At 35.1% G+C, this 19294-nt stretch overlaps 1 protein-coding gene across 9 annotated transcripts in view; it reads left to right on the top strand.

Annotated features, from left to right (window-relative positions):
• LOC126738206 (ankyrin repeat and fibronectin type-III domain-containing protein 1) overlaps positions 1-19294 on the top strand; it is a 495291-nt gene that overhangs the window by 465376 nt on the left and 10621 nt on the right. For all 9 annotated transcript variants that reach the window (XM_050443423.1, XM_050443433.1, XM_050443477.1 and 6 more), the window contains 5 exons: positions 3255-3358; positions 12939-13106; positions 13600-13806; positions 18797-19013; positions 19074-19247. In XM_050443423.1, coding sequence (XP_050299380.1) covers positions 3255-3358; positions 12939-13106; positions 13600-13806; positions 18797-19013; positions 19074-19247 — 870 coding nt within the window. The remainder of the gene's footprint in view (positions 1-3254; positions 3359-12938; positions 13107-13599; positions 13807-18796; positions 19014-19073; positions 19248-19294) is intronic.

Raw genomic sequence — 19294 nt, 5'->3', positions numbered from 1 at the left:
ATCCTGATTAACCATTTCCTAAAGAATAGTGGTATCCTTGCTCTGTCAAAAAGGAGTAGTGTTATTAGCAAATGAAATGCACTGGCCATGGTTGATAATCCCTGGTAAATCATTAATGTAATTTAAAAATAAGGCGGGACCAAGGATAAATTCTTGTGGCACACCGGGTGTGACATTTAACACCCCACACTCATCCTTGCAAAAACAAACCCTTTGACATTTTTTAAGAGGTATGATGTCAATCACTTTAAAGTATAACTTCGAAAGAAACATACTTTAAGTTTCAGAAACAGAATCCCATGAGATACACCAGATTTCTCCGGTATTAAGGCCCAGATAAAGTTTTTCAATCATATGGAAAATGGCATCATCGGTATTCTTATACAGTTGAAATCCAAATTGTGACTGGTTTAGAATATGTTTTCTTTCTCTTCTCTTTTTAAGTAGTTTTTACACAATTTTAGAAAGTGAGGGCAGTAAGGATCTCAGCCGGTAGGTTGCAAGATATAATCTTTATTCTCAAAAATAGGAATAGCCATAGCCTGCCTTCATAGGTGCAGGAATTCCCCACCAAGAAAGGAGGCATTATTATAATCAACAAAAACTTAGAGTGCTAGTCTTGGCAAATTTTCAAAGACCTTAATTGATAGTCCATCTCAACTCGACGAACGTGATTCCCTAGTTGCATGTTTATTAATAGGTAATTTATTAACTCTCCGGAGAGATTTTACAATTTTCCAGGTCTCTTTCTGTTTGTTATTTAGTGTCTCTAGCCTATTGCTATAACACTTAATCTTAGCCAGTTTTATAGTTTTACACGGCTTTTTAGTTTTAGATTTTATATTTATAATACGAAAATGATTATTAAAAACTTCAATAAGTTTATGATAAAATGTTAATAATGGTTGCTTATTATCGCAAAGTGTTTCCCAATTAATATCTAAATACTGATCAAAGGAACTGAAATATTTTTAAAAAAAAAGCAACCGCATTTTCTTCCTAGTTTAGCAGCTTTCTGATGCAGAGAAATTTGTCAAGAAACAGCTTTGTGACAGATCGACCAGAATGTAGCACCGAACAAGATACACCATCCTCAAAATTCAAACAAGATATCAAATCAAGTCAAATATGGTTTATTATCATACCATTGAATGTTTTTGAGAAAGCTAGAAAAAATTTTAAAAATACAAATATACAGGGTATAACATAAATGATGACTTTAATTTGGAGGGAGGATTTCTTGTAAATTTCTAAATAAAAAAGTTCATAAAAAACATATGTACGGAGACGCTTTGTTTTCGAAATATTATTAGGTATTAAACTTTTTTTGTTAAACCGATTTTTCATTAATATCTAAAAAACTCGTCTATCGAATTGTTAAAAATTTTATAGTATGCTAATAACTTTATAGGGTATCCTTTGGCTTATTTGTACGTCCCCTAATTTTTGTCAAAAATATTAAAAACTTACTTGAGTTTTAAATATCATCAAATTTTTATTAAATCAAATGCTCGAAATGAGAACCACGACATGCATACACGCATGCAATCTGCTACCCATCGATTGTCGCACATCGCACACGTTGGAATATTCCTGGAATGTTGCTTATGGTATTAGAATCTACAATTATGTTTCTTAAATCATTTTCATCCACAACTGGCGTAGCGTAAACAAGCGATTTCCCATTTCCCCAGTCCCACCCAACCAATCCATTGCTGAGGAAAAGTGTTATTAAGATAGTTTCGAGAGTCAATACTAAAATGAGCAGGTGCAAGGACGTGCATAAACCACATTGTATTTTTTGTTGCTTGTTATACTTCTTCTAATAGACCTGGCAATTTTTCTTCAAGGAATTGTCTGTAAGTGTCACTATTCAGACGAGGAGGACAAATTCGGTCCGATTAAATGGTCACCAAGAATTCCTGCCTAAACATTCACCGAAAACTGCTGTTCGGAATCTTTATCCAATGGCATGGGGATTTTAACTGACCTAGCTATTGTTTGGTTTTTTTTAACATAATTAAAATTGAAATCACCCGCAAGAATGACATTCGACCGAGTTCGTAAGGAGCTTAGTTAATTCTAGTTTTAAAAGGAATATATCAACAGATGAGTTTGGCGGACGATATATACAAACAACATATAAGTTTTGAATTTTACAAAATGTCACAATCAAAATTTAGCTTATTAAACAGAAAGAATCAAGACCATGGTAAAATAAAAAAGTAATGGAAGAAGAAGACCGCAAATTAAATAGCCGGTAACATAAAAGTCTGACCGGATAATCGGGTAAAAACAGGAATGTGTCATTAACAAAAAATAGAAACAAAATAGGTACCAAATTAGAGACTTACGGTACGGTACCCCTGAAGTGACAATGATTTAGTGAGAAATAAAATAATTAATTCTGACACTCTGTTTTCTACTGGTGATAAAACTTCATATGCTCACAACTTTGTCAACAACGTGTGATTAACCTTATGGAATGCCTTTGAGAAGTCCGTGTAAATTGCATCAACTGCATCAAGACGCACCCTTCTCAAAAGCACTCAACAGACTTGAAAAACATGCAAATTGGTCACTGTAGATCGACTAGATTGAGAGTCGTGCTGTTTATGAACAACTATGCCCTTGCCTGAAACTTTGAAAAAAGTGTATCTAGAAATGTTGGTATAATCATTAAAAACAGGTGTTTTAAGATTAACAGTTTCATTGAAAATATGCTTAATACTTACCCTCATACAAGAATCATCGACAGTATCACAAAGTCTGGTAATAGTAAGAAACTTTATAATTGGCATCCTTTAAAAAAAATTAAATTAAAAATTGAACCTACTCGCTAAATTCTCACCTCGATTGTGAATAAAAGGTAGTAGCACTATTATTGTCGTTTCTCCTCGCCTCCGCCTTGGAACGACAAGAAATGGAAGTTAATTAACAAGAAGCGAAATCACGAAAACTGGTAATAATTCTGTAATTTCATTATTTTCTCCTTTTCTCGTGGACGTTTGAGGAATTAATAATTCAATTAGGGCGAAGCCGCGCCTTATTTGGCATAAAATGGAAAAATATGCAACGTTAAGCGCTTTTAAACATCGATTTTGACAAAATGCCAGGGATAAGTGGGGCTTTTGTGTTCTAACAAAAAAGCTCTTTGAAAGTTTAGTCCAGAAGCACAAGAAGCCTCACTAAATTAATCCTTTTTGATGTTTAAAAGCTTAAAAAAATTATGATCTTTTTTTTATTTGTTACAGTATAAACTCAGATATGCTCTCACCTCTGGATATAGCAGTTCTTAGCAACAACAAATCGATGGCAAAAATGTTAATATCCTTTGGTGCCAAAGAAGGAAGCCAATGTAAGTATAATAATGTCCTCCTATAAAACTACATAATTAATTTACACAGATAAAATTCCTAGAAGTTAGAACGCTGTAAATTATATTTGTTTGGTAGTTCTATGACTAACTTATGACAGAAAAGTAATTTCAATTTAAGCCAGCCCTGCTATACGGGGCCCATAATAACCGCTTTTCAATTACCATTTTAATTAAAACGAATCGAAACCCTCTCGTCGTTTAACGTCTCCGCTTCTTTATTGTATAAATTAAAGGACTTTTCTTCTCAAAACAAAATTTCTTTTGGATGGTTTGTGGTGCTTTTCGCGTGTAAAGTCGAGATGCATTTTTTTTATTAAAGTCAAGCGGAGATTTTGTTTTTTTTTTTAAAAAAAAATATGGTAAAAAAATTCTTTCTAGCAGTTTAATTTTTGTTGATTTTGATTAAAATTAATTAAATTTCTGGCTTTAAATAAATATTCGCCTACCCAGAAATATGTGCAGATATTCTACTTTCTGCCTTATCATGTATTTTATATGTCTCGCTGCCTCTTGCCAGATTACTTAAACTTTTAGTGCTACCTTCGTTCCCTAAAGCAACCAGTTTATTCATTAATATCAAAATTGAGCTGGTGTTTTGAAAATAGACAGATTTTGTTTAATGAATATGGGTAGCAAAAATATTATTTTTTGTGTAGTCGTCTAAATCGACATGAAATCTATTTTTCGGATGAATTTAGAGTGATTTGCTTATGTTTTGTAGATCTAAAAGGGGAAATTATGTCGAAAAAGCCTGAGTTTTTTTTTTAATTTCTACCGCGTCTCAGTTCGCAATTACTGTCTTTTTTTTATTTTTTTTTATGGTAAACACAAACACAAGAGGAAAGTCCTATGTCACTCTTGGAGTGGTGCTTGCGCGAAGATATTTGTGGACATTTATCTTGAATCGCTGTAGGTTGTATGCGTTGGGAAATATGTGAAATATGTTCTCCAGATGAATGAGTCCCGATACAGCGACGTCCTTGGGGTAGGCAGGTGGACTCGATGTTGATGAGCCGCAACTGCTAGACGCATCCTTCTTGCCGGAACAGCCCTGGGTGGAATCAGGCCAGCCAGCTCAGAGGAGCACTTACCGTGATAATAACGGTAGAATAAACAGAGATCAGCCACCTTTCTCCCGTGCTCCAGACCAACCAGACTCTTTGTCAGTTCTGGTTTGTCGATAAGACGAATAGCTCTTCTGTATAGAATCCAGCAGGTTTAAACTATGCTTGGGTGCAGAGCTCCAGATATGCGAGCAATACTCGAGAGAAAGGCGTATTTGAGCCTTATAAAGAGTCAGCAGCTGTTCTGGTGTATACAGTTTTTTCATTTTGAAAAGCACTCCGAGTTTTTTGGAAGCCGCCCTGGCGACCTCGGCAACGTGGTCATGCCAAGACACACTGTTGGTGACCTCGGCTCCTAGAAGATGTAAAGATGATTTCATTGGCAATGTTTTCCCTGCCATAACCAGCTCCGGGCCACCAAAATTAGTCTTCATCGTAAATACTGCAGCCTGCGTTTTTTTAGCGTTAAAATTAACCAAATTGTTATCGCCTCACTCCAAGATTGCTCTAATATCGTTGTTGGTTGAAGCTACTTGTTGCTGCCTAAGATTCTGAGAACTTGCGGTTGTCGTTGGTTTGGCGGACTTAAATGTGGAAATAAGTGTGCTATCGTCCGCAAAGCTGTAGATTGGATTGACAGTGGTTTCTAGCAAATCGTTGATATATACCAAGAAAAGGGTGGGGGATAGAATGCATCCTTGAGGGACTCCAGCGTTAACGTTAAATTTGTCGGAGAGGTATCCATCGACGGCTACTTGGATTGTTCGTTGTTCAAGAAAACTTTTGATCCAATTCAATAATGAGTTTTGTATGCCGATTGAGGAGAGCTTGGTTAGTAGTCCCTCATGCCACACTCTGTCAAATGCCTTGGAAATGTCAAGAGCGACTGAGCGGAACTCGCCGTGCTTCTCCATGGCCTCCGTCCACAAGTGTGTGACGTAGGCCAGAAGATCGCCGGTGGATCTAAGCTTTCGGAAGCCGTATTGATGATCGCTGATTAGTCCAGATGATTCCAGATATCTTAACAGTTGTTGGTTGACTGCTTTCTCCATAATCTTCGATATTACTGGAACTAGTGCAATCGGGCGGTAATTGGAGGGCATCTTCTTACCCTTTTTGGGTACAGCTTGCACTCGAGCAGTTTTCCAGCTTGTTGGAAATTGGCCCTGCTTATACGATGCCGTGGACAGTCTACATAAGGGAGGAGTCAATTCGTCTGCACAACGTTTTAGTATTAGGGCTGGAATTCCATCGGGTCCCGTAGCTTTATTGGTGTCTACGCTTTTAAGAATTTTATTTATAATTCGTTGGGGAAACGAAATTTCTCCCATCGATGAATTCACCCTTGGTAAATATGGCGGTGTTTTGCCTTGCGAGTGCAGAGTAGAATTGGACGCGAAGAGTTTAGTCAGTAGGTTGGCTTTTTCCCTTGCTGTTACCGCGATAGAACCATCATCTGCTGTTAGGGGTGGCAAGGCCGACTTAGCAAATCCTTGACTAACGGCTTTCGATACCGACCAGAAAGATCTTGTTCCATTTGGGCAGTTTAGCAGTTTGTTTTTGATCCTGTTGTTGTGACTCTCTTTGCATTCATCAATAATTCGCTTGCAGCTATTTCTGGAGGCTAAAAAGTTCCTCCGATTTTCGATGGAAGGATGTTGACGCCATTTGCGATATTCTGCGTTTTTAGTGTTTACTGCCTTTTTGCAATTCAGGTTGAACCATTGCTTGTTGTTTGATCCACATTTAGTAGAAAAAGGGATATAAGCTTCCATTCCTGCCAAGATCGTCTCTGTAATTTGGTTTGCACATTCTGAGATGTTATTGGTTCTAAAGCAGACTTCTTTCCAAGGAAATGAGCGATAAAATTCCCGAAGATGGCTCCACTCTGCTGATTTATAGTGCCATACCTTTCGCGCCATCGGAGGATCCTGCGTTTTAACCTCCAACTGGCAAGAGACTGTTATCAATTTGTGGTGCGATGTTCCTAGGGGGGCATGTACTGATACTGTGTACGAGTCAGGGTCTGAGGCCAAGACCAGATCTAGGCGACTGGCGAACTCGCCGTCTCGATCGGGGATTCTGGTAGGTTCCTCCACAAGCTGCGTAAGCCCGCATATGGTGGCAAATAGCTCAGCTTCTCGTCCTTCATCGTCGTTCTTGTTGCAGTAGTGCAGCCAGTTGATATTGTGAACGTTAAACTCACCCATGACGATGATTTCTGCGCTTGGGTAGTCAATTTTGCAGATGGTTAATGCAATCAACCAGGTTCAAAAAGAGCCGTCTATATTGGGTGTCGCTTGGTGGTCTGTAGATACAGCAGATAAATTTCGTGGCACCACTGGCTATTATTTTGAACCACATGACGTCGAAGTCCGCAGGTTCAAGCGTTTCCTCCCGCTGGCAACTCAAATCGTTCTTGACAAATACTGCCAATCCAAAGTTTAGTCGAAATCGGGTGTGTAGGTCGTATCCAGGATAAATGAGGTGAACATTTGTTGTTGAAGGTTTCACCTTTGTTTCTGCCAATGCCAGAATGTGAGGCTTATTTGATTGCAGGTGTTATTGTACTGCATTAATATTGGTGTTTAGGCTTCTGATGTTGCAGAAATTGATTTTTAGGCTTTTTGATCTGCCTGATGGACCCTCCCGACCAACCTCCGCCCGGAGATCCGAATGGGAGGCGAGTTTACCTCCGGAAAGTTTTGGTCGTGAGGGCGCCATCATGCATTTACGTTTCTTCTCCATTTCCCCTTTGGAAACCGGACACATCGACATAGCGGCGAAACGTGAGTTCCATGGAACCACTTCACGCCGCCTGAGTCCTATGTGGTGGTATTGAACCGGGCGATGCAAGTGGACAACATCTACCACCAAAGGGGTTGCTCTTTTAGTCGCCTTTTACGACAGGCAGAGCGTACCGGAGGGCTATTCTACCTCGGCCCTCCCAGAGGGGTCTTAATCATCTTGAAATGTAATTTTGCGATGGACTGCTGATGCCCTCTGCAATTAATACACCAGATTTCTCTAATTTTTTTGTTATCAGATGGATAATTATATTTAATTAAATAAATATCGTTTTTTACATTTTTCACATTTCATTTCTCCGTGTCTGTCCAAACCCTTTTGTTATGTAACTTTTCTGATGTAGTTATAACCTCTGCATCCGATTAACCAATATTTGATAGTTATATTCGCGTTTTTTGAGTCTGAGATGAAAAGTTATATTAGAAAAGTTAATTAAATATCTTTTTTTGTTGCTATGTTTGCTAGTTTTTACCGCGTCTCATTTCTTCATTACCGCCTAAATCATCTTAAAATATAATTTTTCGATCCTAAATAGGAAATTATGTAAAAAATGTGTCGATTTTTTACAATTTTTTGCAGGTTTTATCTTTTTTAATTTACCAATTATTGCCAAAAGTATCTTGAAATATAACTTTTCTTATGTACTTATGTCCTCCTCTGCATATGATAACAACACTATAAAATGTGGCAACATTTTATAGTGATTTCTCACGTGTTTTGAGCCTGAGATGAAAAATTATTTGCCGTTTATCGGCTTTCTACCGCATCATATTTCTCAATTACTGTGTAAATTTTATTGAAATATAACTAGTTATGTAGTTATGCCACAGATGTTAATAGCTGAAAGTTCGTCCGCCACATCAGCGGGATATTTCTTAGCAAAATTAAGCGCTTCCTTTTAAGATTTTCATTTTTGAAATAAACAACCACAGAAATTTAAAAAATTTTGTTTATATTTTTATTTGCACTGATCTATTGAAATTAATTTCTTCGGTAATCATATTTTTTACCAGTCTTAGGTTCTCCATTATTACATTTGTTCTTTTGACTTGCAATGTTGGCGGAAGTATCCGGCAAACCTTCCGCACCAGTTCGACATTCTGATGATGATAATAATTGTAGATTGGCTATAAGGTTTTCAATATTTTTTACCTCGGCGTTCTTTTCTTTGTAAAATTAATTGTTGTTAAAAAAAACTGTTGAATTGTTCAAAGTTGAAAGGATCCTTCAAAACTTTTTTGACACAATGAAAATTTTAATATAATTACAATAAAAAATAAATAATCTAACTAAACAATAAAAAATTTCAATAAAAAAAAACAACTTAAAAAGAACAATTTAAACAATCAAAAATAATTAAAACAATTCAAACCAAATGCTTAAAGTGTTCTGCATGCATTTCCATAAATTTTCTGCACCTGTTGACCCATCAAGATGTACGCGAGCAAAGACCCCCGGATCGTTTCTTAGAAAGTCCTCAGCCACCACAATTCTAGCAACTAGGTCTTCTCTGTTGGTTACAGGTGTTGCGTAGATAAGCTGTTCCATGACGTTTTAGACAAAAAAGTCTAGAGGTGTCAGATCAGGTGACCTTGATGGCCAAGGGACTGGACCACCTCTACCAATCCACCTATTGTTGTAGTTCTGATCTAAGAAAGCCCTTTTACAGCACCAGCGAAATGCGCTGGACAGCTATCGTGCTGTAACCAGAATTCTTTCGGATCTCTAATATTCTGTCTAACAACATTATTTGCAATTGGGTGTGGTATCTCGATCTCTGCAAAAATTGACTTCCTATCTGATCTCCTAAAAAAAAGTGACTCCCATACACACTTTGTTATTATTATTTGTTTTATGGAGATTACTATGAAAAACTGCGTAATATTTTCGAGAAATAAAAAAAAACTAATAAAATAAAGAACTCTGGTATGGATTTTATTTTTTTGCACCAAAACGGTGTGTCGAACCGCAAAATGTGTTCAACACCCTGTATTTTGGAAACGAGGCACTTCCGACCATCGATGTCATATCTCAAATTACTTTTTTATGGTTCTTGTATATACTGTAGCATTTTTGAGTATTTGAAAGGGGACACCCTGTTTATTAGATAACGCAATTGAGACTGCGCTTAGTTTCTACGGTAAGATTTCTTTAGTCCCAGGTAGATGTTTAACAAAAGGTTTGACAGCCTCAGTCCAAGCAGACCATCTTGGGTCCAATAAACAGTAAAGTGAATTTGGTGCACATTCTTTCAAAATGTTTCAACGTATCGTATTAGTACTGAATATGTTGAAACATTTTTGAATGTACTCCAGAAAGGAATATTCACTTGGGCAGCAGAGATTTGAAAATTGCAACGTTTTGCTACTAAAAAGACGACAAAGCAGACAAAAAGAAGTACACTTGTTTTAACTAATTATATTGGGCATACTATAATAAAATTAGTATAATTGTTTTCTCTACATCTAAGGGCGGTCGCACATTGGATAAGAATTACGTTGCTAGTTATACGAATTAAGCTCGCACAAAATTAATACGTTTTTCATTATACGTTCATTAAACCCTATTGCTTTTTTTTTGTCTTTGTAGGGTAATAAATCTATACCTTCAAAATAATTCTCTTCTAATTCGGAGACTGCGGTGACGTCGTCATTATTCATGAACCGAGTGGGTGCGTGAAATTTATTTGAAAAGTGATGAATTTTATCATATTATGGTATTTGGATTAAATTGCATGATATATGGAAACAGAGAATTGTGGACAAACATATTCTTTAGATTGGCCTTGTGCTGAGTTATTTTGTGACATACCGAGAGCAATATTAAACTAGATCGAGTCACTAGATTGATCAAGCACTACCACAGAGAGTACATTTTCTTCTTCTCTAAGAACTTGTTGTAGTTTTGAACTTACCATTAACTTACGGTGTTTAGGGTTATCCTTTATTAACGATACAAAGCTTATTAGATTAGTATTAGAAATTGGACATCATGATCACTTGCAGTCTCTTGGAAGCACTTTAAATTCTCCTCTTCAATCTGTTCAACTGTCAACAGTCTTGTATCGATTTCATTTGCCTGACGTGTTTTAATTTTTTTTATAATTGGAGATTTAAAAGTTTTATTTGTAATTTGTTCATTACTTGGTTCCTAATTATGACCGAGGTACGGGGAAAGCATATAACTGCTACTTGTATTTGAACCACTTTCACCATCAGAACTCTCACAAGTATTTGACACGGTACTTTTAGGCTCTCTTTTCAAAGAAGTAGCAAAAGCTGAAGATATGGTTTTTTTGGAATCAGGTTCTTGGCCAAATTTTTTGTTGCTAACTTTTTTGTTCCTTCCCGAAAGTGTCTCGTAGACTTCGCCATTTTTTTTAGCTTATCAACAGAAAAATAAATAAAAATCTTTTATTATAGGCACCTAACAGTTCATCGTTCAATACCCTTGGATATTGATTTAGGATTTCATTTTCATTTATTGCTGTTGGTTGTATTGTACATGAAACTTGTAACGTTATTTGGGAAAATATTTCCGAAATTCATATGAAATTTCCATCAAAAAAAAAAAGTTTGGTCAATATATCTAATGATTTTTGGGCAAAATGAAGGTTTCCTTATTGTTCTGGGAGCACTGACGATAAAACTAGAATGATAAACATGCCAGCGCGCCCTAGCAGTAGGTTCCGTAATTATAAATAATTTTTTTAATTGTATTGAAAGCTGTTGTAGGTGCAAAACTACAAATTTATTACTATAAACGTGGGAGCAACTACTCCACTACTCTTGGACTTGTACTGCGTTTCATCTCATTGATTCAATTGTAAAACGTAGCCATATGCCTAAAGTCGATGGTTTGTCAAATATATAATAACAGACTAACGAAACATGAAAGTAAAACATAAAAATGTATTTTAGATTTATTGCAACTAATGTTTAATTTGTTGTCTATTTGATTCAATGCGTCTTTTGCAATGAAAATTTAAGTCAGGGTACCTCAAGTAGAAACTATAACACCAACATTAATTTTTTATCTGATTTCTTAGAAAGTAAGTAAACCTTCTTATAAATCGAATCCTTGGACACTTTTTTTTCGAAGAAACATTGGACCGAGAGCGCTACTTGAACTTTCTTTTCTTGGCTGTATATACCTAGTCACAAGATATGGTTTCAACAAAACGGGGCACCTCCTCAGTTTCCCGTTGCCGTTCGACAATTTCTTGATGCAACTGTTCCTAACAGATTGATTGGACAAAGAGGACCAATTGATTGAGTGGCCACCAAGGTCACCGGATATAACCCCATTAGATTTTTTCTTATGGAGCTATTTGCAGTCCAAAGTTTTTTTTTAGACCAAAGAATTCGACAAAAAATTAGACTAACTGATCCGCAAGCGATTGAAAATGTGCAATCGGAGTTATTTACCGACTTCAAAAATGCATTGAAGTAAGTGGACAATAAATTGAACATTAGTTGCAAAAAATATTACATACATTAATAATTTTTTAATGTTGTAAAAAATGTCACGATATACAGGATGTTCCGTTTACAAAAATTAATGTTGACGCCATAGTTTCTACTCGAAGTACCCTGTATGGAAATTTTTTATTACAAAAAACGCGCAACAAGTTACAATGCCAATCGACCTGTTCGAAAAATAAAATTTTCGGAATTCCGGTTAAATTTCGCGGATATTTCTTTTTTTAAATATATTCAGATCGTTCTATTAAAGAAAAAAATTTTTATCTCAAAATCCTAAATTATTACAATAAAACAGATTACATAATGGTATTCTATGAAAAAAAATCATCACAACCATTTTTTACTTTTTCCAAATTTCCATGTTTTCCATGTTAAATAATAACGGAGATACCAGAGTAGTCCCAAAATCCAAAATTTTCGAAATGACTCTGTATATACATAAAAAATATGACAGCTGCTAAAATTTTATCAATAGCATATTTCGTTTCATGAAAAAGTAGCACAGTAATGCGAAAACCGCAAGAACCCATGTCCTATAACAACCGAGATAGCCTAAAAGTGTCCAAATTTGGACACAACCCTGTACAAGATTTCGTTTTTTTTCTGACATTTTTCGAGTATGTACTGCAGCTCACTTACCAAATACTATCGAAATGACCGTCAAATTAAACCTTTCTTTGTTTAGTTATTCCCTCTGTACACGATGGACTTTCTTTCACGGTTCTAAGGTCTTGGATGAAAAATGTTGTCGATTATTTTTTACATTTTTTTCAGCTTCTACTATGCTCAATTCCTTAATTTTTACCTGAATGATCTTGAAATTTTACTTTTTTTATGTAGTTCCACCTTCTACATGCGATAATCTTTATTGAGGTCTGAAATGCGAAACTATGTCGAAAATTCTCATTTGAATATTTTTTTTACGTAACTTTACATACCCGCTAACATATAAGTAAAAAACGCAAAAACTAACAAGTTTAAGTAGAGAATAACTTAATTTTGTTTGCAAGACTTTTTATAGCGCAAAAAAATATAAACCCAAGAAAATATTTCGCAATATTTGCCTTGATCCTCATATAGCCGCGCCGATATCAGCATAAATAAAACATTTCTAATTAGTTGCAACCGGTTTCGTAGTCTTACTGAATACCTTCAAGGAAACATAAATTAAGAGCACAACTAGAATGTTTTTTCTTTTTTTAGTTCCTTCTCCGGAAAAACTAGGATCGCACCTGAGACAAATTCTCTGCGAGGCTGAAATGCGGATACAGGAGCTGGGGGGGCTGTTGGACGAGCCCCTCGTAGGATTCAACACTAGAGCCTCCTTTTCTAGCATGTTGACCGCCGGTTCTTCAACTTCTTCTATGACAGGTAATTTTGCTATAAAATCCATTTGGGAATTGTAACAATATTGCACCTATTAAGGGTGAATAAAAATTAATTGATTTTATTAGTAAGCCACCTTGTAAAATATTTAACATTGGAAATAAACGTGTGGGCTTAAGTACTTATATACCCACGCAACTAAAGAATATTCTTGAAAGATCTTATGTTTGATGGTTCACTTTTCAAAGTGGTTTTTAGTAGTTTAGGTGAACTACGGTGTGAATTATAAAGATTAGAGGTAAAGTTCATTAAAAGTGCTATAAAATTTTTATGACTTCATTTATGTCTTTATTCGCGTGAAGATTTATATGTACTTTTATTATTATGGCATGCCTACATTATTATTATCACTTATAAATAACTTCATGGCATCAAGAGATATAAGAAACTACTTTAGAGGCTTCAAAGATGATGGTCAAAGTTGAACGAAACACATTTTATATATTTTTTTAGAAATTCATAAGTTTTCCTGTTTTAGGTTGTGCAGGTGGAGATACGGAAAAGCAAGCGGTGGCATGGGGCAGAAAAGCGAAAACATTAAAAAGGCTTGTGTTGGGGTTCACACAGGCGAGACCGCCAGACGTGCCATCTATCGTAGCAGTCGATATTACCGCGAAAAATCTCGTTACTGTAAGATTAGCCGAACCTTCCACCCATGACTCGCCCATTGCAACCAAGTTCTTAGGTAAGAAAAGTCACCTTTTCCCACAAAGTCCATCACGAATTCAATCCGACTTTATTAAACAGATAAAGCAGTTTTTCAATTTAAATGCCCGACGTTATGGCTCTTTAGAAAAACCGCTCGTGGCCTCGTTAAATAGTCGTCAGGGTTATGCCAATATTTGTAGTAATCGTTTTTTAATAATGATTTTTAAATGAAATAAAAAAGTTGATATTTATACAATATTATCAACAGCGGGTGTTCGTGAGGTAATATAGAGGATACAAACAAGCTGAAAAATAATAAATAGGTTTTTAGACATTTATGAATAAAAATGTATGTATGAATGTTCATTAGGTCTTGGTGTTTTCTCGGAGATAAATGAGGATGAATATTGGTTTTTCATTGTTCTAAATATAATATATTACTTGAATGTTTGAGAATAAATTTAAAAGAAATTCTATCCCAGAAGACATGGAAAATGACTCCAAAGGCTAGGAATATAATAATAAAAGATACGTTAAATGTCTGAAAAATTATATTTCCAAAGCAAGGAGACTGAAGATATAGCAAAAAGGATAATTTTTGTCTCCTTCAAGTTTGGAACACCTAAAAAGTGACATTAAATGCGTATAAAACACGAAAAATAGTACCTAAAATGAAATGAAAAAATGTCAAATGCTTAATATAGAATCTAAAAACCCTAAAAAATTATTAAGAATCCTTGCAAAGAATAAAAACTGCGTCAAATTTTTGGAATATAGTAAAAAATTTGTTGAAGAACCGGAAACAAAAACAACTTTGGGCGCCTGAAAGAAATGATGAGAGATGGAGACCAATATTGGTTTACCAATATTTCAAAGATAATACAAAATTACTTAAGCTCAGGTTGTAATACTTTACTCCAAAAACCTGAAAACGTGAACTATTATTTCCCTGGAGTACATATAAAGATTGACCTTAAAAATTATTTAAAATACCTGAAAAGTGCCTGCACAAAAATATGATTCAAACAACTGAAAGAAAAGATGGAAAATTCCCAAAAAACAGGGGATTTTTCTGAGAATGAACTCGTGAAACGCACTTCGGAATGCATTTAAAGATGAAAGATACCCTATGTGGAGAATTATGAAATTAAACACAACATTATGAGAAGAAAGAACGATCTTTTTCATATAAAGAAATGTATTAAGAGTACGTTTTTATTAACGTCCAATGGAATTTGGCAAAATGTTTTTCTTAGGTCTAAAATTTAAATTATTTAAGATACGATTAAAAAGATGTAAAGGAAAATTGTCATATTTAGTATTGTCTTTTAAAAAAACACCATCAAAACAAAAACGCATTTCTCCATTCGAGTTTTTCACAAATAAGGTGGGCGAGCACCAAGGATTCTGTGATTCTTCAATTACACCTTACTCAAGCATAGAACCTATTTCCTTATTAATAATTTATTGCATATATAGATAATTTATATACAGGGTGTCCCAGCGAAAACGAAACAGAGCTATTTTCGGTATGAAAAAAAAATTTTTTTTCAAAAATCTCGGACACGTCGATTTTATTTTTGAGGGGGACAACTTTTCCTTACCAAGGCACCCTCATACCAGCAACCCTTCGAGGGGGTGGAATCACCCCTAAAATCCTAAATGGAAAGAGGGGTCGTATGATACCTTATTTTAAAGGTCTTTTAATTTTGAATATAACTGCCAAATTTGAAGTGGCTAAAATTTTTTCTCTGGATAAAACAGCTTGTCAAAATTGCGGAAACAGCGAAAATGAAAAAAGGTATTATGGACTCTTTTTTGGATAATATTTTTAAAAGAACAAGGAAATCCTATTTTCGAAGGGGTCACTTATTAATTAGGAGGCCACCTAATACCTGGAATCCTTTACGAGGGGTTGAAAGCACCCCTTAAATCTTAAACAGAAAGAGGGATCGTGTTATACCTTATGTTTAAAGCGTTTTCACTTTAAATTTAAATGGTGACTTCTGAGTGACTGATGGATTTCTTCTGGATATGAAAGCCAAATAAAATTCTGGAAAAATGCTTTAAATAAACCTTTATGCCTAAAACCCTTTCTTACAATTTTTTTTATTGGATCATTAAAACATGATTAAAAATTTATTAGTATTGTTAATATTATTGTTATTACACCTTATCAGCATATCATAAATAAGAACAAAATATCAAATAAAATGCAAACATAAGTATCTGAAGAATTTATTTAGCTTGCTAAATATCATTGGTACTTTTTTCATAAAGCAGCATTTATTTAAATAGTTTTAAATTATTACCCAGTCTTTTACGTGTTGAAACACTGTTAGCAATGGTTAATTCTACTGCAGAGAGGGTTGAGATGATAGAGTTTTTCTTTCGGCATAACAATTGTGCCAATAGAACGGTACAAGAATTTAATGACCTTCATCCAGAAAAACGAGTCAACAGAAAATACGTTCTAGAAATAGTTGCTAAATTTAGGGAATCTGGCAGTGTCTTAAATAAAAAGCGTGAGGTTCAAAATGCTGTTGTTGTCAATGAAGCAATGCAAATAACTGTCCTAGGTCAACTTCATGCCGAGCCAGGAATAAGTGTCAGAAAATTGGCGACGAGTACAGGAGTAAGCAAAAGTAGTGTTCATAGGATACTTAAGCATAATAAATTCCATGCTTACAAAATTCATCTGGTGCAAGAACTGAATGAGGACGATTTTGACAGACGAGGGCAATTTTGTGAACCGCTTAGTGATATGATAACTGTTAATCCGCATCTTATTTACAACATTTGCTTTTCAGATGAATGTACTTTTTTTCTTAATGGCAACGTAAATCGTCATAACTGCCGCTACTGGTCAAATGCAAATCCGGGCCAGTTTCGTGAAGTTCATACCCAGTTCCCTGAGAAGTTAAATGTTTGGGCGGGAATCTTGGGCGGCTCCATTGTTGGTCCGTTTTTTCTGCCCGGAAATTTGAATGGAGAAATGTACCGAGATCTCTTGGAAAATGTCGTATATCCAAGAATAGTAGAAATAATGGAAGGCGGAAATCATTCTGATGATGATCAAGTCGTTTTCCAACAAGACGGAGCGCCTCCACATTATGCTGCTGGTGTGAAGCAATATCTTGATGAGATATTTCCTGATCGTTGGATTAGAAGGAGAGGACCTTTTATGGAATGGCCAGCTAGGTCACCCGATTTAACCCCATTACCTTTTTTTTATGGGGGCATTTAAAAACAAAAGTTTACGCTACCCAACCAGACACCCTAGAAGACTTACGCCAGAGAATTATAAATGAGTGTCAGATGATTCACAGCTGAAGTTCTACAAAACGTCAGGCATTGTTTTGAGTAAAACCTGTATTCCTGCATAGAAGTAGGCGGGGCACAATTTGAACATTTAATAAATTGACGTAATTTAAATAAACTTGTTTTATTTAAAAGACACAAAAGGAAAAGGGTAGGTATTTCTTATCTCTCCACTTTTACTGGCAGTAAAGATATTTCTTGCTATTTTTATATCCACAAGATATCCATCAGTCAGTTAGAAGTCACCATTTAAATTCAGAGTAAAAAGGCCTTCAAAATAAGGAATGACACGACCCATTTTTCTATTTAAGATTTAAGGGGTGCTTTCAACCCCTCGTAAAGGGTTCCAGGTATTAGGGTGGCCTCTTAATTAATAAGTGACCCCTTTGAAATTAGGACTTCCTTATTCTTTTAAAAATATTATCCAAAACAGAGTTCAAAATACCGTTTTCATTTTCGCTGTTTCTACAATTTTGACAAGCTGTCATATCCGGATAAAAAATTTTAGCCACTTCAAATTTGGCAGTTATATTCAGAATTAAAAGACCTTTAAAATAAGGTATCACACGACCCCTCTTTCTATTTAAGATTTTAGGGGTGATCCCACCCCCTCGAAGAGGGTTACTGGTATGAGGGTGCCTTGGTAAGGAAAAGTTGTCCCCCTCGAAAATAAAATCGACGTGTTCGAGATTTTTGTAAAAAAATTTTTTTTTCATACCAAAAATACCTCTGTTTTGTTTTCGCTGGGACACCCTGTATGGTTCTTTTTAATAGGAGGATGGTTACCAGTACTAATTGTTAATTTTATTTTATTAGTTTTTACATTTGTGCTTGGGAATTTTGATTTAGGAAAAGATGCTCTATCGAATACAATTTAGACAAAAAACAATATTAGCCTTTATTAAAATCAACAAGAGAACTGCTAAATTTTAATTTTTAATTTCGTTATTTTTTTACTTCTCTCTGTGAGGCAAATATATGTATGTAGGTTCGTAAGAAAAGTGGACTCTATGTTTCAAGGATGCGCTGAAGTCGAGAGAAAATGCACTACATGGTTCATAAAACTTTCTATTATACACTAGTTACACCTATTTACATTTTTATACAATTTTATACAATTTACATTTATGTACAATGAGTAACATTTTGCTTTAAAATTAAAATTTCAGGAAACATGAATCACACACATGCCTCACAGACTGTCAAAGATGCACTCACAAAACACAAATATGGCATGGAGGCAGAAAAATTTCCAAAGTTAGGCGATCTCAGCCTAAAATGATTATTTTTTAAATCTTAAGGAAATCTGTAATTGAATAGTTTATCTTTCAAGGTTATTGATTATAGAATTGATTCGATATATACATTACTTAATATTCTTATCATATTCTCGCAAGTTTAATAATTCGCGAAAACAAAATCCACCAAGAATATTAAAGCCGAATTATCTCTTAATTACTAAATTACCCTATCTGGATAATTTTATCGAAAAAAAAAACATCAACTTTTGACAATATCTGGTGACATGTTCTAATGAGCCACAGTTTTTGGAAACAATTCATCTGTAATCGATAAACGTTGTGTATATATGTTTCTTAGCGAAAATGCCCGGTTACAAAATCAGCCCTGGAAATGTAAAAGTTTTAAGTAAAATATTAAGTAAGAGTTAAGTTAAAAAAAATAACCTTAAAAATCTTTTTTTTCAGTACAATGGTCAACCCGTCCAGACTTTTCCATAATCTCTGGACAAGAGGAGCTCACAGAGATGTCTAACCTCCGTTGCCAAATCGAACTCACCCAGGGTCGTAGGTACTATTTTCGTGCCTGTTGTGGTAACTTAAAGGGCTACGGCATGTTTCGCGCCTCCACACCATCTTCAGTCATACCATCCACCTGGAGAGAAATCGAACAAAAGCATCCGAGGTAATAATATAACGACGGTTCATTTTTACAGAGTCTAACTTTAAATGATTCCGTCGGTAGGTTTAACGAAAGTAACCAAAATTTAGACCAACTAATTGAGGAAGTACGCCAGTTCCGACCCTCAACGGAAATGCTAGAGTCCACCGGAGCGTCGCAACGAAGGGCCCAAAGAAAGAAAACCACCATTAAGCAATTGTTTACTGCTGCAAGCAAATTTCAAAAAAATCTAAAAAGGTACAATTCATAATAACAAAAAATTATTTCAAAATTATTATTTATTA

This window comes from Anthonomus grandis, chromosome 1, assembly GCF_022605725.1.
Source record: "Anthonomus grandis grandis chromosome 1, icAntGran1.3, whole genome shotgun sequence".
NCBI lineage: Eukaryota > Metazoa > Arthropoda > Insecta > Coleoptera > Curculionidae > Anthonomus > Anthonomus grandis.
This window is presented reverse-complemented; position numbering and strand designations above follow the sequence as displayed.